Source organism: Schistocerca piceifrons, chromosome 8, assembly GCF_021461385.2.
Source record: "Schistocerca piceifrons isolate TAMUIC-IGC-003096 chromosome 8, iqSchPice1.1, whole genome shotgun sequence".
Classification (NCBI taxonomy): Eukaryota; Metazoa; Arthropoda; class Insecta; order Orthoptera; family Acrididae; genus Schistocerca; species Schistocerca piceifrons.
Genome location: NC_060145.1, coordinates 471,678,219 through 471,704,150, shown reverse-complemented (window position 1 = coordinate 471,704,150; position 25,932 = coordinate 471,678,219). Strand labels below are relative to the sequence as shown.

The 25,932-nt window shown below is 44.9% G+C and overlaps 1 protein-coding gene across 1 annotated transcript in view; it reads right to left on the bottom strand.

Annotated features, from left to right (window-relative positions):
• The window catches only part of LOC124712466 (T-box transcription factor TBX18-like), a 247,694-nt gene that overhangs the window by 95,145 nt on the left and 126,617 nt on the right, over positions 1–25,932 (bottom strand). The window contains exons 4-5 of the mRNA XM_047242762.1: positions 9,205–9,367; positions 9,014–9,163 (exon numbers count right to left, since the gene is read on the bottom strand). Of these exons, the coding sequence (XP_047098718.1) occupies positions 9,014–9,163; positions 9,205–9,367 (313 nt within the window). The remainder of the gene's footprint in view (positions 1–9,013; positions 9,164–9,204; positions 9,368–25,932) is intronic.

Sequence of the window (25,932 nt, the reverse complement as noted above, 5' to 3'; positions counted from 1 at the left end):
CTGCTCTTGCACCTGCTAGTAGACATGCGGTGTAAAGGAGTTTTCGTGTCAATCCCGAGCGGCGGTGTGTCTGAAAAATATTTTTTTGGCCACCTGAACGACGCAGTCATCAAGTCTGAAGATAACCGTGTACCTAATTTGACTCACATCGTAAGTTGGTTACCAGACTGTTCGGTCCGTCGTAGCGGGCTTTGCCGCTCATATCCTGACTACTGTGTAACTACACGAAGGATATGATTTCTAATCATCTTCAATGTGGAAGAGAGCTAATTATTACATTGTTTATTCACGTACTGTTCGTCCTATGGAATATGGTTCAAATGGCTCTGAGCACTATGGGACTCAACTGCTGAGGTCATTAGTCCCCTAGAACTTAGAACTAGTTAAACCTAACTAACCTAAGGACATCCCAAACATCCATGCCCGAGGCAGGATTCGAACCTGCGACCGTAGCGGTCTTGCGGTTCCAGACTGCAGCGCCTTTAACCGCACGGCCACTTCGGCCGGCTCCTATGGAATACTTTGTAATAAATGATAGTCTCAGCTGCCGCGTTTAGATTTCGGTATTTATAGATTGCAGCCTCTTGTTCCCCATGAGTACTATTATCCTGAGAAAGAACCACACTCTCGACTCACTTGTTAGCGAAACCTCTCCTCCTTCCGTTTCCTTTGCGCACAATTCATTAAATACATCTGAGTCGGGGGGGGGGGGGGGGGGGGGGAGAGGTAGGCGATCTGTGCATACAACAGTTTCAATCGATCCAGCTCAAAGGCACCTTATATGTTTAAGCCTAGCCCAGTGGTGTCTTGCAGCTCTTACTATATTTTTATGCACCACCACTGTGGCAACAAAAGCTTCTGTGTGTGTATTAATTAATCTAAAGTTTTCGCAACTTATTGATGTACTTTGTGCTTTTTCCCTAATCAATGTGAACTGGGCACTACGCCGTTAACACTGCCTTCTGTGCCCTCTTTTTAGATATCAAAACAGAGCGTTGCCTTCTAAGCACTATTCTCTGTGCGATTTTCAAGAAGTACTTGTATTGTGATCTAGACACCGATAGTCTGGTAAAGAAAGCGAAGAATACACTTCTAATTACTAGTCTTGTTTCTAAAAGTATTTTATAGATACACAAAAAACGGAAATTTTTACTGAGACAATCAAGTCCAGGTCCCGTTACTAGACTCCTCAGATCTGTTGTAAACATCTAGATATTCCACGAATAAAATAAACCTTCTTGCACTGTTTTCATCCTTTTCTTGTCTCTTACCAATCGCGCTGCAGGGTCCATATTGTTGCGAAGTGTCCTACTTCGGAGGACTGAACACTGCCACGGTATTATATCCCTTCTTCTGTATATTAACAACTACTTAGCCCGGTTGTTCGTTATGTTCAGTATTGACTTGCTCCTGAATCAACTTTGAGCTCGCACTGCGCGCTGTGGTTCAAATGGCTCTGAGCACTATGGGACTTAACTGTTTAATGCTAACTAACCTAAGGACATCACACACATCCATGCCCAAGGCAGGATTCGAACTTGCGACCGTAGCGGTTCCAGAATGTAGCGCCTAGAACCGCTCGGCCACCCCACCCGGCTGCGCTGTGGTTGACGCCTGAAACTACGAGGAAGTCTTTCAGCTGCAAGAAATATAGTTCATCAACAATATGAACATGTTATCTTTTTAGTAAGCAGTTGACAGTTTTATTACTCATATACACACGTCAAAAAACGTTTTGAATCAGCTCGGCTCCGAGAGTTCAGGAACCTGTTCAGAAAATTGGAACAGAGATCAATATAAACATCATTTCCGCCCTTTTTATTGCTCATGAAAAACCACACATTGCATATTGTACCCCCATACAGCGAGTCCTTCAGAGGTGGTGGTCCAGACAGCTGATCACACCGGTGCCTCTAATACCCAGCAGCAAGTCCTCTTGCTTTGGTGGATGCCTGTATTCGTCGTGGCATACTATCCAGAAGTTCATCAAGACACTGTTTGTCCAGATTGTCCCACTTCTCAACGGCGATTCGGCGTAGACCGCTCAGAGTGCTTGGTGGGTCACATCGTCCATAAACAGCACTTTTCAATCTATCCCAGGCATGTTCGATAGGGTTCATGCCTGGAGAACATGCTGGCCGCTCTAGCCTCGGCAATATGCTGGTGGCATTCACGTATCGTACAGCCATTACGGCGCCTTCCATGACCACGAACGGCATACGTCGGCTTCACATAATGTCACCCCAAAAAAACAGGGAACCTCCACCTCGCTGCACTCGCTGGCTCGCTGGACACTGCGTCTAAGACGTCCAGCCTGACCGGGTTGCCTCCAAACACGTCTCCGACGATTGTCTGGTTGAAGGCATATGTGACACCCATCGGTGAAGAGAACGTGATGCCAATCCTGAGCGGTCCATTCGGCTTGTCGTTGGGGCCATCTGTAGCGCGCTGCATGGTGTCATGGTAGCGAAGATGAAACTCGCCATGGACGTCGGGAGTGTAGCTGCGCATCATGCAGACTACTGCGCACAGTTTGAGTCGTAACACGACGTCCTGTGGCTGCACGAAAAGCATTATTCAACATGGTGGCGTTGCTGTCAGGCTTCCTCCGAGCCATAATTCGTAGGCAGCGGTCATCCACTGCAGTAGTAGCCCTTGGGTGGCCTGAGCGAGGCATGTCATCGACAGTTCCTGTCTCTCTGTATCTCCCCCATGTCCGAACAACATCTCTTTGGTTCATTCTGAGATGCCTGGACACTTCCCTTGTTGAGAGTCATTCCTGGCACAAAGTAACAACCCGGATGCGATCGAACCGCGGTATTGACCGTTTAGGCATGGCTTAACTACAGACAACATGAGCCGTGTACCTCTTTCGTGGTGGAATGAATGGAACTGATCGGCTGTCGGACCCCCTCCGTCTAATAGGCGCTACTCATGCAGGATTGCCGGCCGGGGTTGTCGAGCGGTTCTAGGCGTTACAGTCTGGAACCGCGCGACCGCTACGGTAGCAGGTTCGAACCCTGCCTCGGGTATGGATGTGCGGGATGTCCCTAGGTACCGAAGTGATACTTGATTAGCGTGACGATATACACTATACAATATACACAATATACACATACACTATTTGATTAAAAGTAGCTATACACCTATTAGAGGACGTTAATATACAGGGTGTGGGCAAAATGATGCGAACAGTGATAGTAATGGCCTGCTTGTGTTTGACGGCGAACAACGCCGGTAGGGTACATGTCGCGCTGGACTGTGGGTGTTCAGTACGTACTAGGCATAGGTGCAGGTTGTTTACGAGTAGTGCACACTTTGTATTTGCATTCAGCGGCTGAGGTCGACATGCAATGAAAGACCTAACAGAGTTCTAAAGAGGGCACATTGTTGGGGCCAGATTAACTGGAGCATCAGAACCAAGACAGCCAACTTACTGAATGTTTCAACAGAAACTGTTTTACGAGTCATGACAGCCTACACAAAACATGGAAAGACATCATGGTGTAAAGGAAATAGTGGGAGCAAATCAAAACTAAATGACAGAGATCGTCGAACGTTAACACGAATTATGTCAAAACAACACAAAACTACGGCGGCTAAAGTGACTGCAGATCTCAATAGCCGTCTTCGAGGCCCCATATCTATCGACACTGTCTGCCGAGAACTCCATAAAGCGAATATTCATGGACGAGCTGCTAACTGGAAGCATTCGTGACGTCAGCCAAAGCAAAGAGTTGTAAAACATGGTGTCAGGAGCATACAACCTGGACGGCTGATCAGTGGAAACACGTCATATGCTCTGACGAGTCATCTATTTCCAACATCGGGTCGGGTTTACGTCTGGAAAACGCCAAAAGAAGCCTGAAATTATGACTGCACGATTCTAACGTTTAAACATTGGGGTGGAAGTGCGATGATGTGGGCAGCCATGTCATGGTACTCTCCTGGTCCCATCATTACTCTCAAAGGCCGTGTTATAGCCAACGATTATGTGAACATTGTAGGTGATCAGTTTCACCACATGAGTCAAATGCTGTTCCCCGACAATGATGCCATATTCAGGACGATAACGCACCCATTCAGACAGCCAGGACAGTACAATCGTGGTATGAGGAACATGCAGCTGAATTGCAGTGATATTAGAGAAGGTAGTGATCTTGGATATAGTGGTCTGGGGCAAAGTCGACTTTTTAATTAGTTCCAAAGGTGTTCCATTGGGTTCAAGACATCACTCTGTGCAGACCAGTCCATTTCAGGAATGTTATTGTCCACATGCCATTCCCTCGCATATGCTGCTTTGTGACAGAAGAAAACATAGGAATTAAACCGTAGACAAAATAAACTTGCCCGGAAAATACTTCATGCACCTTCAGACTGTCAACCCGAGCGTGGATGATGATCATTCAATGTAAGATAGACAATGCAGCTTACATTTTCCGATATAAGGTACCTCTTCTGTTGAAGCCATGTTTTATTTCCTTATTTTCTGTTTTATAATTTTGTATCGCATTCAGCGAGTAAAGCGGTACTGCAGAACTGACACAGTCGGAAGTAAGATTTCAGTTCCCGTGCTGGCGGAAGCAGCCTGTGGAGCATATAGCGTTGCCAGTGGACGGACACTGATGTGAGGCGCTGTAGATAGACGTGAGAACGCCCGTTACGTCAGCAGCATGGTATGTAGCGAAAGCGTAGTTCTTCTGGAGCGAAGCAACTAACCCTGCTAAATACCTGTATGTGCTAGTTAAAGTCGCTTTTTCCAATACAGACATCAGGAGGAGCCTATAGGGCATAAGCACTTTCTCATAACAATGTTACAACGCTAGGAATCGATCATAAGTCAGTAATGTTTAACCTAACGAAAATGTAGTAACGCCTTCGAAATATCACAAGTACGAGATAAAGACTATGCGCCATAGTCGTCAGTCGCCGATAGGATACATTCCCATCTAGTTCTGTGGTAAGACCCCTCTTTCAGGAAATTGTTAGTTTTCCGTTAATAGCATAATTGTGTCGATATTTTCAGTTTACAGTGTTTAGTAAATAAATGTATTATAATGGCATCCCTATGAACGTTGTTCCGAATAGATCAGCTTCCCGCTTATCACTTAGAATAGAGAACCCGACGGCGCTGCTTCTTTGAGGAAGATAAATTTCGACAGCCTTTCGGCAAAACGGGTAGAAAGAATCCTACACGACGACTCACTAATGTAGTCTACGGACGGATTGTCTTAATGTGCGCAAAACTCTGATGGAAAAGGATGGACAGTCGTTGTGCGGCTCTTATACCATCCTGAACTGATACACTGGCTAAACTGACATTTCAGAGGGCTCACTATAGGTGGAGGATTGTTGCACAGGTAATTTTTGTTCTGTCCACCCTATACAGAGAGTTTCAAAAAGGATTTTAGAAATTCCAAAATTCATATAAAATAATTCATAGTACTTACAGAGATGATTGCAGTGTCAATTTGTAGTGAAATACATCAAGTTTTATCTCGCGTAGTCCGCTAGTGCCGAATCGCACCCTAAGAAGCGCTAGCGGCAGTTGCGTTAAAGATGGATGTCTTCACGGGACCCGAGCGTGCAAGCTTTGTGTTTTGGTTTGAAGAATCGAAGTCGGCGACAACAGTTCGGCGTAATTTCCGTAGCAAGTACGTTAAAGATCCTCCTAGTAGGCCTACAGTTTATGAGTGGCATAAATGTTTTGTAGAAACAGGGTGCTCGGTAAGACATGGGAAACCATCAGGTTGTCCAAGCACATCTAACGACGTCACTGAGCGAGTGACAACGTTTTGTTAACAGCCCTACGAAATCGACCCGGCGTGCACCTCGCGAACTGCAAATCGCGCATACGACTGTTTGACGTGTGTTGAGAAACCGTTTAAATATGAAACCGTTCGGATTGACGATCATTCAAAATGCTTCAAATGGCTCCGAGCACTATGGGACTTAACTTCTGAGGTCATCAGTCCCCTAGAACTTAGAACAACTTAAACCTAACTAACCTAAGGACATCACAAACATCCATGCCCGAGGCAGGATTCGAACCTGCGACCGTAGCGGTCGCACGGTTCCAGACTGTAGCGCCTAGAACCGCTCGGCCACCTCTGCCGGCTTGACGATCGTACAAGCAATAAAAGACACTGATAAAATTGCTCGCAAGAACTTCTGTGCGGATATGTTAAATCGATTACACGAGGATGAACCTTTCTTGGACAAATCATCTTTTCGGACGTGTCGACTTTTCACTTAAGTGGCAACGTTAACACACTTAAATATATGATTTGGGGCAGTGAAAACCCACACCAGTCATTGCAACATGTTCGTGATATCCCTAAACTGAACGTTTTTTGTGCATTGAGCAAGAACAAAGCGTACAGCTCCACTTTTTTCCATGAGACAACCATCAACGGGTTAGTGTGCCTGGATATGTTACAACAATTTTTGATACCACAGATAGGTGAGGATGACCAAGAACGAAATGTTTACTTCAGGCGAGATGGTGCACCACCCCACTACCTGGCTGACGTCCAAGATTATCTCAGTGACCGCTTTACACACCAATGGATTGGCCGTGCAGCGCAAATTGCATGGCCCCCATGTTCCCCCAGACCTGACCCTACTCGATTTATTTTTGTGGGGGTTCATCAAGGATATCGTGTTTATACCTCCTGTGCCGGCTTCTCTACCTGAACTTGGAGCGAGAATTTACGCCGCCACTGAACAAATTACACCTGCAATGCTACAGCGAATTTGACAACAAACTGGCTTCCGATGGAATGTGTGCAGGATAACCAACGGAAGCCACATATAATATGCTTAGTATAAGGTAAAGAAACTTCATGTATTTCCCTACAAAATAACACTAAAGACAGCTCTATATCTTCTTTCAGTAAATTTATATGAATGTTTTTCTTAAGTCGTTTTTGAAACACCCCGTACTATAGCTCTTGTCTGACAGAACTGGCAGTCAAGGCTAGCAAGGAACCTCCGAGTAAAATTTCGTCCGTGGAAATTGGTTTTCAAATTGAGAGAATGAGCGAGTCGTTACGTGCAAAGATGATAATTTACAAAAGTAGATTATTACGAAAATGAATCATGATCGAAGTAAACTGAGTAGCTGTTTATTCAGACAAAGTGTGGAGTAGAGATTTGCAAACTCGTTCACCCTTGGGAACTAGTTCACTGCTGATCGTTCTATTTTGGGAACCGTTCATTTTTACTCGTTCACCGTTCATTTGTGCGTGGTATATGGTTCTTAAGAAAAGCTGCAAACTAGTAGCGTAGGTGACTGAATGATGGAGGGCACCAAGAGGGGCACTTGCCTCTCCGCTGGAGTATAGAGTTTTTATTCATTACAGAATTCTCACATACTTTTAGAAGTAATTTCTGTGATTCCGCAGAACCTCTCGTTTAGCCAACTGTAGCGTCGCGTGGCTGATCGCAGGGAAATAATATAGGGTGGCGCACGGAAAACCGGCCCCGAGTACAGACTACTCGCCAATTACGGACGTTGTGTTGCCCGTTACGAGCAGATACAACAAACAGACAAACATGTAATAATTAGGCAGTGAAGAAATAACAAGCTAATGCAAGCAACAATGGCGAAACAATCGATGATGATGAGTAGAGAGCTGGAGAAGACAACATGAAAATCTCACGCGATGCGCATGGGCTATAGCACATGTAGTCTTCTAAACCTGTTCGTGGCTGTTTCCCAACTTAATAGGCCACAAGTGTCTTGTATAAAATTCTTCGTTTCGACTTCCACTACATAGCTACGCTACGTTGTAAACAATAATCGTTTAGACCCTATATATACTTCACGTTGTCTCTGAGTTCCAAGGCGAAGTAGACTTTATGGAAGCATAAAATAAAATGTGGTTTTCTCATCATACCTGCGTCACACGCTTAGTAAAAATTAGGTTTTTATGTTGCATTATTAAAGTTAATGCAGCAATAATAATAATAATTAAGTTCGCAGTAATAAAGATTTGATATGAAAGCTCCTTCTAAACAAATGTTTTTGAGATAATAAGTAAATACGATTTTATGGCAATCTATGTCTTTTCAAATGGAGAGGCACCGCTTTTGCTACTGAGCCAAAATGACCCACAACCCACTTTTTTTTTCAAACAAACCAAGCTAGCAGGTAATGCAAATTGGAAACAACCAAACTTAAAAATAATTACAGCCTTCCTAAATGTAATGTTTTGTATATGAAAGATACACGAAAATCGTTTTATATGAATTCTCTTACACTGAAAATTAAGCAAATTATTGAAAGTTAGTTGCTAAATCAAGTCGATGAAACCAAAAAATATATGAATAACAAAAAAAAAACTTGTCTTGTTATAAGTATGTCTTATGCTGTTCATCGATATAATGAAGTGAGCTGATATGCCCTTTTGTTACCTGAAAAGACGTACCTATTACATACAACATGATTTTTACGTAATTTACGTAACTATAAAATACTTTTTGATTAACGGTCGTGGACGCTGGATAGCCAGACCCAAGTGGAAGAACAGTTTGGAACACATGTAAAATGGTTGAGCGCGGTGAACGAAACGAACAACTGGATACTGAACTAACTAGGAGCAGTCGGTAGTGGAACTGAGACAGGTGGTCATGCGAAGAACGACGACTGCGACCGAGGGAGACCGAGACTGAGACGAACACGCGACGGAGGCTGGAACGAGAACTGCCGAAGTGACCGCCGCGACCGAAGTGAACTAGTGAACTATGAATCGATCGTTCCTCGTTCCCGAGAACTATAAGTAGACCGCCGCGACCGAAGTGAACTATGAACCGATCGTTCCTTGGAATTCGTTCCTCGGTCCTTTCGTTCATCTTGGAGAACCGTTCCTCTGCAACTGTTCGTTCGCGAACTACCCAACTCTAGTGTGGAGTCATTTCATTGTGAATCAATGTTATTTGATAGTGAATAAGAGTCAAACAAAAGTGTCTGTGTAGATTCACTGCTTGTGAAAGCACGGCATCGACGTACAGACGTGTGAGCCAGCGCTCCGCTCTTGTTAGCTGCCTCCGCCTCCCGTCTCTCTTTCTGGAACAGAACTGCCGCCCTGGCGAGGTCTGGAGCTCGCCTCGCAGGGTCAGCAGGTTCGCTACCACGAGCTGGACGCTCGGCAGCGCTCGGCTGTGAGAGTGGCTGAGTGGCTGAGTGACTGAGTGACTCACCTGCCCTCGGACGAGCGGCCGGCGGTTGTTGGTGAGCTTGAGCTTGTCGAAGGCGACGACGCCCTGCGCCATCCACAGCTGGCCGGTGGCCGGCGAGTCGGGGTGCACGTACACGTTGTGCGCCAGCGGGGGGTCCCCGGAGCCGGCCACCATCCACTGAGAGCTGCAACAGGCCGACACAACACGTCGCCTTCACATCGTCTCGAGAGCGGCTGTCGCAGTTTCGTATTTTTTTATGTCTACAGTATGCGAAGTACAGAAAAATATCGAACTTCTAAAGCAGTCGAAGCAAGTCTAAGAAATTCTCGACGAAATGCAGCTTCTCTGACCGTCTTTTAATATCCTAATGTAAGGTCGTTCTTCTCAACGACCTTGTCGCTCTGTAGGATAATCTGCGCTTCCCATCTTGGCGGCTTGCGTTAGGCTAACGGTTGTAGTAAATTCTTAAATAAAGGTAGATGTTCCATGAGTATTTCCATGAAGCGTACAGTACATAAGGATGAAAAATAATAATTTTTTGATTCTTTTAAGTTTACACAATCTTTTTTAAAAATATTTTGCGAAATTACGAATTTATATTTTCAGTGAAAACAATACATACACTGCTGCCCTCAAAAATTGCTACACCAAAAATAAATGCAGGTGATAAACGGATATTCATTGGACAAACACATTATAGTACAACTGACATGCGATTACATTTTCACGCAATTTGGGTGCATAGATCCTGAGAAATCAGTACCCAAAACAACCACTTCTCGCCGTAATAACGGCCTTGATACGCCTGGGCACTAAGTCAAACAGACATTCGCTGGCGTGTACAGGTACAGCTGCCCCTGCAGCTTCAAAACAATACCACAGTTCATCAAATGTAGTGACTGGCGTAGTGTGACGAGCCAGTTGCTCGGCCACCACTGGCCAGACGTTTTCAATTGGTGAGAGATCTGGAGAATGTGCTGGCCAGAAAGGCCCGTACAGGAGCGGCAACATGCGGTCGTGCATTATCCTGCTGAAATGTAGGGTTTCGCAGGCATCGAATTAAGGGTAGAGCCTCGGGTCGTAACAAATCTGAAATGTAACGTCCACTGTTCAAAGTGCCGTCAATGAGAACAAGAGGTGACCGAGACGTATAACCAATGGCACCCCATACCATCACGCCAGGTGATACGCCATTATCGCGATGACGAATACACGTTTCCAATGCCCGTTCACCGCGATGTCGCCAAACACGGATGCGACCATCATGATGCTATAAACAGAGCCTGGATTCATCCGAAAAAATGACGTTTTTCCACTCGTGCACCTAGGTTCGGCGTTGAGTACACCATCGCAGGCGCTCCTGTCTGTCATGCAGCGTCAAGGGTAACCGCAGCCATGGTCTCCGAGCTGATAGTCCATGCTGCTGCAAACGTCATGGAACTGTTACTGCAGATGGTTGTTGTCTTGCAAACGTCACCACCTGTTGACTAAGGGATCGAAACGTGGCTGCACGATCCGTTACAGCCATGCGGATAAGATGCCTGTCATGTCGACTGCTAGTAACATGAGGCCGTTGGGATCCAGCACGGCGTTCCGTATTACCCTCCTGAACCCATCGATTCCATATTCTGCTAACAGTCATTGGATCTCGACCAACGTTAGCAGCAATGTCGTGATACAATAAACCGCAATCGCGATAGGCTACAATCCGACCTTTATCAAAGTCGGAAACGAGATGGTTCGCATTTCGCCTCCTTACACGAGGCATCACAACAACGTTTCACCAGGCAACGCCGGTCAACTGCTGTTTGTGTATGAGAAATCGGTTGGAAACTTTCCTCACGTCAGCACGTTGTAGGTGTCGCCACCGGCGCCAATCCTGTGTGAATGTTCTGAAAAGCTAATCATTTGCATATCGCATATCACAGCATCTTCCTCCTGTCGATTAATTTGGCGGCTGTAGCACGTCATCTTCGTGGTGTAGCAATTTTAATGGCCAGTAGTGTAATTAGAAATAACCATACTAGCAGTTTTCGTAACAATAACAATTAAATATGTCTTCTTTAGCACATATTTCATGAACTTTATGCTTAAATAATGCTCGTATTCGGACTTAATGGGGGAAAAAGGAAAAAAGGTCGAGGCGAGACACGAACCAATGATCTCGGGATTACCATTCTCGAGCACAACTGAATTTTTTATCTCTTGTATTATCACTTCACCGAGATCCCTACAGAACGTGCACCTTTGTTAAAAACTTGCGTGAGCCTGGAAATGAACCCAGGGTCCCCGCGTGGAAGGCGAATATTTTAGCAGAAACTCACATTCCCTCCCGAAAGAGGTCGACCTCACTTTATAGTATTAAAGACAAAACGTCAAAGTCGACTTTCTCGAGAATTGTTTAGAACTGCATCGAACTGCTTTGGAATATTAATCTTTGAGTACTGAAGTTGACGTACCATAAATATAAAACTTCTCATACCATAAACATAAAACAATTACAAACCCAGCAACTCGCCCCCATCTCTCATTTTTTAAACAATCAAACTCCCGCGTATAAAATATCTTCAGACCACCGATTACTTCACAAATGAGCTGATGTGTAAAACATTTGGTACTAAGCATGTAAAACATTTGTAGGCGAACACTCAATACTCCATTACGTTACTTCTGTTCGTTTCGAACTACTCACCCATTGAGTAATGAAAGAGATAAAATATGAAAAAGATTCCTAAACGTCCTAAATTATGTGTAAAGTTTGCTGCAAGTCGCAAAGTGCTCTCATCCTCAAATACTGGACGAAAATAGTCTGGTAATTTGTGCTCTGAGTTACACTGCCTCAAGATATATACACAGTTTCTAATTGTGATACTTAACTTACTGCGTTTGACCCTTTACATAGGAAAATACCTCTCAATGCGCATATGATGACAGCATTCAAAATTATATAAAACACTAAAAATCAGATACTTGTTGCTCCTTGGAGGCTTTAGGGAGACAACCTTCTACTGTGACTGGCTGTTATGAGCTGAGTAACAGTGTCCCTTTAGTAATACAGACATGCTGGGTACCCACTCCCTGTGACGGGTGGTCAGCACACGTGGACGCAGTGTATGGGAGACTCTGTCCTTGAGTTAAGGCACACGGTATCAACTCCCGTACAAAACTGATGGCAGTACACATAACTGATAATGTTAATGATTAATAAACAACTTATTAAAAACGCAATCTGACCATACTGGAGTTCTTAATAATACTGACTCTCCATATTTCCAGTATTATTTATTAAAAAGAAGTTTCTGAATAGAAAATTTATAAAAATAATGTTACGAATGTCGGAGGAGACGGGTGATCTTTGACAAACCGCACCTTGCGCAGGCAACTGACACACTGTTACAAGTGGTAGTTAGGCAATGTAGCTCCGTGCTCCGTGATGTTAACACATAATCCGTTGCCGAATGATCAAGTTATGATTTTGCATTTAAAAGTAATTTGAAAATGTTAAAAGGCTCTCGGGCAACGACTGATACGATACCAAGCGATTTTCACTAAAGCAGCTCTCTGGCATTCAGTATCATTGAGACGATACTATTGTGCCAGTGTACTGCGCAAAAGTGAAGTGCCAAGAACGGCACAATATTACCGCACAATATTTATGCCAAGGACGCATCAGTCAGAACTCTGCCTTTATACCGAACACACCAGCAATCGATTGACCGTTATTGTCCATTGACCATCATTCTGTCCACCTAACAGTATACAAGGTAATGGTAGTCAGATATATCCACATCTCTGGTCGAGCGGTTCTAGGCGCTACAGTCTGGAACCGTGCGACCACTACCGTCGCAGGTTCGAATCCTGCCTCGGACATGGATGTGTGTGATGTCCTTAGGTTAGTTGGGTTTAAGTAGTTCTAAGTTCTAGGGGACTGATGACCTCAGAAGTTAAATCCCATAGTGCTCAGAGCCATTTGAACCATATCCACATCTGCCTCATCTACTGTACTACCTCATCGTTAATTTTTAGTACACATTTGTGCACACAACATCAAAAAAGCTATATACTATATTTCCACATCTGCCTCATCATCATCATCATCATAATCATCATCATAATCATAATCATCATCATCTCTTTGATTTATACACGGCAGTAAATTTACCCCTCTCCATAATGCTTACTTAAATGAGACAACATCATATATATGTATATTTTAGAGGCTATACAGTTTTCCACTGTGTAACAAACAGATGTTCAAATGTGTGTGATATCTTATGGGACTTAACTGCTAAGGTCATCAGTCCCTAAGCTTACTCACTACTCAACCTAAATTATCCTAAGGACAAACACACACACCCATGCCCGAGGGAGCACTCGAAGCTCCGCCGGGATCAGCCGCACAGTAACAATCAGGAAACGACAACGTTTTGTACTGTGCTGGTAGTAGGCATTATGATCGCAATGTTATTTTTTCAAAGATATACGGTGAACTGTTTCTTGCACTGTTGTCACCGTTCACTTTGCTGGTTCTCGGTGTACTTCAAGCTGTAAGTTAGATCTGTGATAGTACTCTAGCTGAATTTAATGTTGTCAGTAAGCGGGTTCTGTGTATTTTAATGAGTTATGCATTGCAACAAAATCTCGAGGTTGTGTGTATAAAAATTTCTGAACATAGGTGCATGGAGATACTCAGAAACAATATAATGAGGCACAGTAAACAGAAAAAGCAGGAGCAACGAAGAAAAAAGAAACTGTTGCAAAGCACTATGGATGTGGCATGTTTAAGACTGTCTCTTTTAATATAATGTGAATTTTGTACGTACGTCTTTAAATGCTGCTTTAGGCAACTTGCAGTTTTGCTTATCTAAGGTACCTAGCCTCAAAACCGTCTTCCAGAAGGAAATGAAATTTTGGGGTTACATTATTCTTGCTCATGGGTATCATGCAAAGAATCAGATTTGAGATATTTTATACCAGCGAGGAGAAAAAAGATTTAAAATTGAAAACTACAATAAAAATGTTTCTTAAGTCGTTCACGTTTTTGCACTTTAAATGTAACCATGTCCGGCCCCCGTAGCTGAGTGGTCAGTGCGACAGAATGTCAATCCTAAGGGCCCAGGTTCGATTCCCGACTGGGTCGAAGATTTTCTGGGCTGAGGGACTATGTTGTGTTGTCCTAATCATCGTCATTTCATCCCCATCGAGTTGCAAGTTGCCGAAGTGGTGTCAAATCTAAAGACTAGCACCCGACGAACGGTCTACCCAACGGGAGGCCCTAGTCACACGACATTTTATTTAGTGTAACAATTTTGTTTCATCGGATGCTATCGTAGCTTTTTGTCTGAATAAATCATAAATTTCGCCTATTGATACCTTTACAGAAAGGCACATGCTGTAATTTAACTCTAACGATGAATCCGTTTACATTTGGAAGCAACAATTTGGACTGAATTACTGTTTATTAGTTACGTAGTATTTGAGAAAAATTATAAACAAAATGGTAAAAAAGTTTATGAGAAAGTGATTGTTCAATGTTCTGGTGCAATTACTAGCTCACCGCCGCCTACATTAAACGGTTACGCAACCAGAGACACAGACTCCAGTCAGGAACAACGTAGTCCAGGCCAAAGTACGTCCGCGTGCGCAGGCTGGCCGCCTTGCACCAGTATCCTTGTGGGTCACCACCGCACGGAGCGGACAGAGTGAGGGGCTAAAGGAAAACCCCGAAGGCCGCGGCACGATGAATGGAATATCAACACGGGAGCACTTTCTCGCCCTATCAGCGCGGCGCTTAGAGTAGCTGTTGGGAAACCTGGCTGCTAAATTTACTCTGTCGCCTGACTGACGTAACCACAACCCAGCGGGAGAACGCGTTTATATCCGCGGCGTTATGTGGGAGCGCAAACTAAGTATTACCTTGGAGGACGGCACGGACCAGGTTCATCTTACTGACACTCACAGAGCACTACAACATTACCTAGGAGCTAGTAAATGGTTCAAATGGCTCTGAGCACTATGGGACTTAACTTCTGAGGTCATCGGTCCCCTAGAACTTAGAGCTACTTAAACCTAACTAACTTAAGGACATCACACACATCCATGCACGAGGCAGTATTCGAACCTGCGACCGTAGTGGTCGCGCGGTTCCAGACTGTAGCGCCTAGAACCACTCGGCCAATCTGGCCGGCAGCTAGTAAATCTTTACCATCTTTCAGCACAACCATACCCTGATATGCCGTAACCTCCCAAGTGATACTCTGTCCTGACACATTAAGGTGACCACTTGTCAAATGAGTAACAACTTTTTACAGCGAGGACCGCTGCAGGACGCGCAGGAAGAGAGTCAGTGAGGTTCTGAAAGGTACCGACAGGCATGTGAAGCGAAGCTGGCTCCTGAGCCGTGACCAGCTGCCCTACTTTTTTCGGTTGAGCATCTATGGCGCGAACAGCCCGATGGAGGTGGTCCCAGAGATTATCGATTGTGTTTAAATCCAGGGAGCGTGGTGGGCAGGGGAGTACGGCGAACTCATCCTGGTGCTCTTCGAACTATGCCCGCACACTGTGAGCTGTGTGACACGTTGCATTGTCCCGCTCGTGGATGCAATCGGGCCGAGGATAAACAAACTGCATGTAGGGCTGGACATGGTCCCCAAGGATAGATGCATACGGCGTCAGTTCAAAAAATTCTGGAACTCTGACCACAAATTTTTCTAAGCTTACCTTTTACCTATTGTGTATGGTGTCCTTCTCCATAGTTGATACACCGTTCCGAACGCCGTTTCCACTTCCGGAAGCTGTCTTGTTACGTGAAGCGCTGTCTGCGAATTTTCTTTTATCTCGTCTGTCGTTGCAAATCTTCGTCTTTCAGCAGAGTTTTCAACTTTGGAAATAAGAAAAAGTCCACGAGGGCCAGGTCTGGACAGTACGGAGGATGACGCAGCGCAGAGCTTTCCATTTCTGTGCAATAGTCATGCATCAACAGGGAGCCATGAAATATCTCGCCACGTTTCAGGCCGTTTCCTTCTCACGTTTTCTCATAGGCGTCGCAACACGTCCCGATAGAACCAGCGATTAACAGTTTATCTCTGTGGCACGAATTCTTGATGAACTAATACTTCAAAGTCACACAAAACTATCAGAATGGCTTTGACCTTTCACTTGAACTGGCAAGCTTTCTCTGGTCTTCAAGAATCTTTCCTGACCCATTTTGAACACTGGACCTTCGTCTCAACATCATAAGTATTGGAACAAAGCATTTCTGGTGCACTCTGCATTGTTGCCAGATGTATCCAAGATGGTGGAGTGTAGATTTGGCAACAGTGCATGAAGCCATCCAAGATGGCGGCCATCACGTCATTCAATATGGCGGATTTTGGCGAAGAGTTTGAATTTTGGTGGGAAGAAGGTCACCTACACTAATCTAACCTCCTCCCTGCCCCCAGAAAAATGGCTGGAACTTCAAATTTCAACAGGATAATGCATCACACCACCTGAAACCTCCCCTTAGAAAAATTTATGAATTACTGTGCTGGTAAACCTCTTACGTTATTTGATTTTAAAACAGCTGAGGAAAACTGAACCTACTCACACATTCACTAAACTGACACACAATACTTTTTTTTTTTTTTACCACAATGCAATCTGACTTTCAATAATCCCTATAAAAGAATGGCCCTGACTAACAATAACCTATACCTTTCATGAATCACTTAACTCACAAAAATGTTTGTTACTCGAACTACTGCAATACAGCAAGCGCCAATACTGCCAGCTAAATAAAAGATTCTAACTACTGAAGGTACTAACTACTGATGAGCATAGTTAGCAAATGAAAGATTTTGGTAGAGAACAAACAATGTATTTACCTTAATAATGTTCAAAAGTCATCATATATATATATACTCCTGGAAATTGAAATAAGAACACCGTGAATTCATTGGTCCAGGAAGGGGAAACTTTATTGACACATTCCTGGGGTCAGATACATCACATGATCACACTGACAGAACCACAGGCACATAGACACAGGCAACAGAGCATGCACAATGTCGGCACTAGTACAGTGTATATCCACCTTTCGCAGCAATGCAGGCTGCTATTCTCCCGTGGAGACGATCGTAGAGATGCTGGATGTAGTCCTGTGGAACGGCTTGCCATGCCATTTCCACCTGGCGCCTCAGTTGGACCAGCGTTCGTGCTGGACGTGCAGACCGCGTGAGACGACGCTTCATCCAGTCCCAAACATGCTCAATGGGGGACAGATCCGGAGATCTTGCTGGCCAGGGTAGTTGACTTACACCTTCTAGAGCACGTTGGGTGGCACGGGATACATGCGGACGTGCATTGTCCTGTTGGAACAGCAAGTTCCCTTGCCGGTCTAGGAATGGTAGAACGATGGGTTCGATGACGGTTTGGATGTACCGTGCACTATTCAGTGTCCCCTCGACGATCACCAGTGGTGTACGGCCAGTGTAGGAGATCGCTCCCCACACCATAATGCCGGGTGTTGGCCCTGTGTGCCTCGGTCGTATGCAGTCCTGATTGTGGCGCTCACCTGCACGGCGCCAAACACGCATACGACCATCATTGGCACCAAGGCAGAAGCGACTCTCATCGCTGAAGACGACACGTCTCCATTCGTCCCTCCATTCACGCCTGTCGCGACACCACTGGAGGCGGGCTGCACGATGTTGGGGCGTGAGCGGAAGACGGCCTAACGGTGTGCGGGACCGTAGCCCAGCTTCATGGATACGGTTGCGAATGGTCCTCGCCGATACCCCAGGAACAACAGTGTCGCTAATTTGCTGGGAAGTGGCGGTGCGGTCCTCTACGGCACTGCGTAGGATCCTACGGTCTTGGCGTGCATCCGTGCGTCGCTGCGGTCCGGTCCCAGGTCGACGGGCACGTGCACCTTCCGCCGACCACTGGCGACAACATCGATGTACTGTGGAGACCTCACGCCCCACGTGTTGAGCAATTCGGCGGTACGTCCACCCGGCCTCCCGCATGCCCACTATACGCCCTCGCTCATAGTCCGTCAACTGCACATACGGTTCACGTCCACGCTGTCGCGGCATGCTACCAGTGTTAAAGACTGCGATGGAGCTCCGTATGCCACGGCAAACTGGCTGACACTGACGGCGGCGGTGCACAAATGCTGCGCAGCTAGCGCCATTCGACGGCCAACACCGCGGTTCCTGGTGTGTCCGCTGTGCCGTGCGTGTGATCATTGCTTGTACAGCCCTCTCGCAGTGTCCGGAGCAAGTATGGTGGGTCTGACACACCGGTGTCAATGTGTTCTTTTTTCCATTTCCAGGAGTGTATATATATATATTAGTTCATGATATCCAATATTACAAATTTACTCTTTCTGATGGACACACGTCCAGATCGTTCGCTCTCAAAATTCTGCCATCCCTCTCCTCACATCCCACATCCACCACTGCTGGCAGCTCACCTCCAACTGTGCAATACTATGTGCTGTTCACATCGTTTCTCTACCAAGCTAAGAATATCGTGGGAAGATAGGTCACTTGGCCTACCTCCGCTAACCTAAGTCACCCGACCGCCACCTCTTCCTAGGAACTGACGTCAACTTTGAATTTTGTCAGTAAAGAAAGGTCACTTCGGTTTTCGCTACCAAGCTAAGAAAATTACTTGAAAGAAAGGACACTTGAACTAACCTCAGTTAGGGAGGAGAGGGGGTTAGGTTAGTGGAGGTGACCTTCTTCCCACCAAAATACAAACTTCCCACCAAAATCCGTCATCTTGAATGACGTCATAGCCGCCATCTTGGATGACGTCATGCACTGTTGCCAAGTCTACATGCCACTATTTTGGATGACATCATCTTGGATACATCTGGCAACAATGCAGTGTGCACCAGTATTGCTTTGTTGCAATACTATCATAACCATAGACTCACGTCTCACCACGAGTTATTATTTTCTTAAGGGACATCTCCTTCTCATTTGTGCGATCAAAAGCTCTTCACAGACTGCAATGTGAAGGCGTTTCTGGTTTAGACTCATGAGCGGTGGGACGGACTTGGTGGCAACACATTGCATTCCAAGATGCTGTGTCAGGATTTCATGACACAAGCCAACTGAAATCTCTTGGACAGTAGGTCTTCGATTGGCACGCACTATTTCGTTGACGTTGCTGACATGACGCCGAAGGGTGCCCTGACTGAGAGTCAACTTTAACTTCATCCGGCCATTTTTAAACTGTGTGAACCATTCGTAACATAGAGTATGGCTTAAGCATTCATCACAGTAGGCTTCCTGCATCGTTTGGTGTGTCTCTGTAAGGGTTTTTTGAGTTTCACGCAAAATTTAATGCGGCCGCGTTGCTCGTCTACCTCTGCCATCTCGAAATTGTCAAATTTGCAACACAAAATACTTCTCAATGCAGCATTGAGTAGTAACTAACAGACATACAACAATGAAGCTTCCGGCAGTTACACACTAAACAAATGCGTGTGCAGGGATACAAACCTCGTTTCGTTCCAAATTTGGGCGAAATTACGAATGTTCCGGAATATTTGGAAGAGAACTCGTATTTGTGTTGATCCGTTTTACTTTCCAGAATGACGAGATAACCGAGAAAATGTTCCGCGCACCATAGCGCAAAAAAGTATGTTTCCTTACAGACGTATCACGCCGTCTGTCTGATGGAACAAAAAACATGATTAATCTGAAAAGGCCAAAATTCGCGACGAAAAAGCCTTCACAATCTAGACTGACGACTGGAACTAATCTTGTTGAGGAAGGCGGGATAGCAGTGGATTCAACGACAAATAACCGCCCAGAACAATCTTTATTATGTGTTGTTGTCAGAACAGTTTCGTCAGTCTGGAGCTAAAATCTTCCCCTATTGTGGCTACTTGTGATTCCTGCGTTAAAATGACTAATTAGCAGTGCCTGTGTTCTGCTATTGATAGTTATTCTTGCAATATATATTACGCCGACTGGATGTATTTCCAATTTACGACCTTCAGCACAGCTGCTATTGTAGTACGGAACATAGTCTTCTTTAGCTGACGACGGTAAGTATACGACATTACAGAAATGAAGCCAAGTTGTCCAAGCCCGCATCTCGTGGTCGTGCGGTAGCGTTCTCGCTTCCCACGCCCGGGTTCCCGGGTTCGATTCCCGGCGGGGTCAGGGATTTTCTCTGCCTCGTGATGGCTGGGTGTTGTGTGCTGTCCTTAGGTTAGTTAGGTTTAAGTAGTTCTAAGTTCTAGGGGACTGATGACCATAGATGTTAAGTCCCATAGTGCTCAGAGCCATTTTAGCCAAGTTGTCCAGAGCCCTGCCCGGTTGGGCGTCGATAATGAGATAGATGAGGTTTCCTGACATATCGACGAGTGTCGTTCATGAAGGATTTTCATCTGTGGCAGCCTCACCTCCTTAGATGGTCACGTCGATTAGTTTCGTTAAATTCGGCAGCTAGCAAATCAGGTGGTACCTGTGTGAGGCGAAGGGAATCTGTTACTGCGTGTTTGGGAGAGACCTCATGTAGGTTACGGCGATGGCTTCCGTCACACATGTCGACTATACTCATTTGCTGTCAAACATGCGTTAACAGAACTGTTATGATGGTTAACCTTCTTTCTCTGAAATAACGTTCAACGTGTCCAGGGTGTCCACATAGGAAACAGATCGGCGTGTTGTCAACTGACCTTCCAGTGTCTGCTATTTTATGGTGCGTTATACTGGGCGTAGCGCAGTTGGATGTAACTGCTTTGGCAGGATGCTGGATTTTCGTCTGATGACTGTGGTATAAGTCGGAGTTGGTCGAGTCATCATTCCTGGCGCTAAAGATCGATACACCTCTTCTTTAACATTCACTATTCCCTCCTGACGTACGGGGTCAACACTGACGTCTGCTATTTCTTGTGTAATCGATCTGATAATTCAGGTTGCCATTTGCTGGTACATCCTTTCCCTTGGAACCTGGCATATGACAGATGCGAGGTTGTGGTTGTATTGTACAACTGCCAAAGGGACCACATTCGGAAGTCGGTGATGACTCTTTCGTCCGACTCGATGCTCTCACACTTCTTCGAGAATTGTTCTTTCGATGTGACTTCCTTTACCAGAAGAGCCAGGTCCATGTCTTCTGAGATTCCTTTAATCAAGTTTGAAATTTTGTCAGCTTGCGTCATATCTGGATCCACAATGTGCCACAGGGCCAAAATACTCTTTGATTAAGACTGTATCGTTTCCCCATGACGTTTGGCTCTGTTGTTCAATTGTTCTTCCAGTAACCAGACTTGCTGCAGATTGTCACCAAATTTTTTTCCAGTTCGACTAGGAATTTGTTCCAGCTATCGAGCTTCTATTTTCTGATCTCGAGCCACTGCTGGAATGTACCGTCCAAGGAAAAGTACATATTTGCGAAACACCTCATCCTACCTGTTTTAATTGGCGACTCGGTGGAATGTTTTCCCTTATTCCTTCGAGTTCTGACGAGCGTCTCCGGAAAACCCTGATGGATCGCTGACGTGCAGCTGACTTTTTGCTGTTTCGAAATCGATTGGCTTACTGAACATATGAAACTCGTGTACGATACACTAAATGTATTGTAGGTTCTGCCCGTGTGGGCGACGGTTTTTACGTCGCCTAATTGGAGCCTCAATGATACAGGAGTTTTGAACTACATGGCGTCTCCAACAAACAGTGTCACATCGTAGCAACAATCAACTCTAAATCCCGAAAGGAGATCGTCCTTAAAGTACATCACTTAACACTGAAAGCACCTTTATTACAGACACCAACATAGTAGAAGTACCTCCTGAACGGAAATTGCTGCTTTCATCGAATATTCCAGAATATGCAGACATTGCAAAACAAGACATTTTGTGCACCTAGAAATGGTAAAGACTAAACTATAAGGATTAAAATTTGATCTGATGACACGCAACAGACCAGCCAGTGAAGATAATACAGTAGAGCAGTGTCTGTTCCTACAGTGTCTGCATAGTTCGATGCAACGCCGCTTCGGACATGCATGCTCGAGTAAAGTGGGATGTAAGGGTTTGAGTCCCGGTCCGACACAAATCTTCATATGTTACTAGTAAATCATACAGACGCTGTACAATGGTATTCACAATTAGCGAATGCGTGTCAAGGTTTAATACGGCCCCGTCAATCGTCAGCAGCGTCACAGCGTCGAACTATACAGGCACTGTAAAACAGAGACACTGCCCTACAGTATGTCACGACAAAGCAAGGCAACCTGACGAGCAAAACAACGTCTCTCCCAGCACGGGAATCGTACGATTTGTATGCGAGCATTTTGGGACGTAGACAATAGCACATACAGAAGCTATCGAGTGAGATGGCATAATAGTTAGCACACTGGACTCGCATTCGGGAGGACGACTGCTCAAACCCCAGTCCGGCCATCCAGATTTAGGTTTCCTGTAGTTTCCCTTAATCGATCCAGGCAAATGCCGGGACGGGTCTATTGTAAAGGACATGGCCAATTTCCTTCCCTATCGTTGACACAATCTGAGCTTGTGCTCCAATGACCTTGATGTCGACGGGATGTTAAACACAATCTTCTTTCATTTTCGTACGGCCCTGGTGGCTTGCTTGGATCGCCGATACGATTAAGGCGACCGCTCACGAAAAGCAGGAGATGCGGGTTCGAGTCCCGATTCGGCACAAAGTTTCATATATACTAGTAAACTGTATAGCCTTGTACAATCGTATTTTGGGAATGCACTTATAATACTCTGTAGTAACGATAACCGCGACGTCTTATGGTAGCATAACTTGTAGCAGTGTTACATACACGTAGATGAAATGGGTAAGTGTTTAACTAAGGCTGGACAACTGAAAGGGGTAAAATAAAAAAAAAAATCTCAAATGGAACAAAGCAAGCGTCAAAGAGAAGACAAACTTTTCAAGCAAGTACTCGTAATTTCAAGCAGATAATAATACGAACATGATAGAATAGCATGCTGAATTAAGGATGATTATTCGAGAGGATGTGGGTAAATACAATGGGGTTAGAAATCTGGTGTGGGTAGATTCGCATTTGTCATGCAATGACGAAAAAAAAAACTCAACAACAAAAAATAATTAATTTGTAGTAATGAAATTTCGGGAATACATTTTAAATGATTATCACTGCAAGATCACAGGTTGATACAAGCGCGAGATAAGCCATTGCAATTTCGACATGGCTGTTTTGTACTTGGTAGGTCAATACAGGGACAGTTAATGCTCGATGACACTGGAGTTGTCGTCCGATGATGTCCCGTATATGCTCGATGTGGTCATGGAGCAGACCAAGGCAACATGTCGACACTCTGTAGAGCGTGTTGAGTTATAACAGCGGTATGTGGGCGAGCGTTATCCTATTGGAAAAAACAATCCCTGAAATTCTGATCATGAATAGCAGCGCAACAGGTCGAATCACCAGACTGACGTACAAATTTGCAGTCAGGGTTCGTGGGGTAACCACGAGAGTGTCATACGAAATCGCACCCCAGAACATAATTCCGGTGTAGGTCCAGTGTGCCTGGCACGTAGACAGGTTGGTATCAGATCCTCAACTGGCCTCCTCCTAACCAACAAACAGCCATCACTGGCTTACCACTGATGTTGCAAAGGCGATGGTTTGGAGGTAGTGGGATGCACGTTACAGGGCGTCTGTCCTTGAAGTAACCGATTTGTAACATTTCGTTGTGTCACTGTGGTGCCAACTGGTGCTCAGACGCAGTACGGTGCGCCAGAGCCATACGCAGAACACGATGGTCTTCCCTCTCGGTAGTGTCACGTGGCGTCCTGAGCTAGATCTTCTTGCGACCATACAGTCTGGTGTTCACCGCTGCCAGCAACCATGTACAGTGGCTACATTCCTGCCCAGTATTTCTGCAATATCACAGAAGGAACCTCCAGCTTCTCGTAGCCCTATTACAAGATCTCGTTCAAACTCAGTGATGTGTTGATAATGGTATCTTTGTCGTTTTCGAGGCTTTCTCCACTAACATGAACTCAGCATCTGAGAACTTCCAGCATGCTGGAGTTGCTTGGGTCAGCTACTACTCATCAACTCACGATGTCCAGTCTCGAAGGTAAATACGTTAACGACCATTAAAGCGTGTATTTTAAAGCAAATCTGATTTGAATCTTCATAGCCGTGCTTCTAGCGCCACTCTTATGCGACTGGCGTGAAATCTCAATAGACATCATCTTTCAGATGTACAAAGACACCTGCCAAGTTTCTCTTATGTCGCAGAAGTCCTTCTCGCAGTTTCGTTATTGTTTCCGTCGCTAAAGTTTATTGATGACTAAAGTCTCTGTTATGTGTATCTGCTTTGTTTATGATCCTTATCGAAAAAATTTGCGATGTTGTGCACCAACCCAGCAGCAGTCCTATAATAGTCCCTTGACGTACACTCAAAGTTTCTTTCGTGTCTGAAGATTTCTGTTCGTTAAGAATGATATGCTGTGTTCTGTTTGTTAGGAATACAATGATATAGCAGGACTGATTTTCTGTACGCTCGTATTTTCATTTTGCGGCAGTGCGGAACTATATCTAACACCTTCCGGAGGTCAAGCAAGACGACATGAAACTGGGCTCGGGTATCTGGGTGTAGCCGACGAACAGAGCGAGCTATGTTTCACACGATACATGTTGATTCCTACAGAGGACATTTACATCGATAGCGATTTACGCTTAGAAACAGGCTGCGCTCCTCATTGTAATGTGTTACTGCAGCGCTCTCGAGAGGCTGTTGTCAGCTGTGTCTCGCTGGCAAATCAGACGCTTTGTTTACGAAGAAGGCAGCGCGTAAAATGGCTACGTTCACACTACTGAACGCTCATTTTTTCCTTTATTCGTTGCCTAGATGCTTGTAGAATACATAAAAGAGACTTCAGTATCCTACAGAAAGAAATTTTGTGTCCACTCAATAAGGACACTAGCGATAAAAATTTACAACAGTCTTCCACATAAGATTAAAAAAAATTATTTCATCACTCTTGTTTTTTAGTAAAGGTCTCAGGTCCTCCTTACTGTATCACTGCTTCAATTGAGTACCAGGATTTTCATTTGTGGACTATAGACGTTAAATAACTTAGAAAAAAATATTGAAATACACGTAATCCTACCTCTCTTGTTGGTAAAGCCAAAACAACAATTTATTTACTGCAACATTACTGTTAAATTTTCTATGCATCATGTAAGTTTGCTTGTGTGTGTATGTATCGTGTATATGTGTGTACACCCACACAGTATGTGTAAAGTGCGGAAATCCTATAAAATTCTTTGAATGAGTAAATAAATAGGTGCTGAACTGCGATCGAATCAGGCAGTGACTTAGAGACCAATCCCGGAATTCGTTGAACGATATATCCCGTAGTGTCCTCAAAAAGAACAAACTCGCTCCCGAGACAGGGCGCTCTTATAAAGTAGTCCCAGGAGGAATGGTCAATATTATTATTAATAACGAGTATTAGAAGCACAATTTTTAATAAACGTGGCGTCTCAAGTGCATACCTTAAGAGCACGGAACATTCGTTCACCTTCGCTGCTGTGGAACACAACTCTTCATCTACATCTACACTCCTGGAAATGGAAAAAAGAACACATTGACACCGGTGTGTCAGACCCACCATACTTGCTCCGGACACTGCGAGAGGGCTATACAAGCAATGATCACACGGACGGCACAGCGGACACACCAGGAACCACGGTGTTGGCCGTCGAATGGCGCTAGCTGCGCAGCAT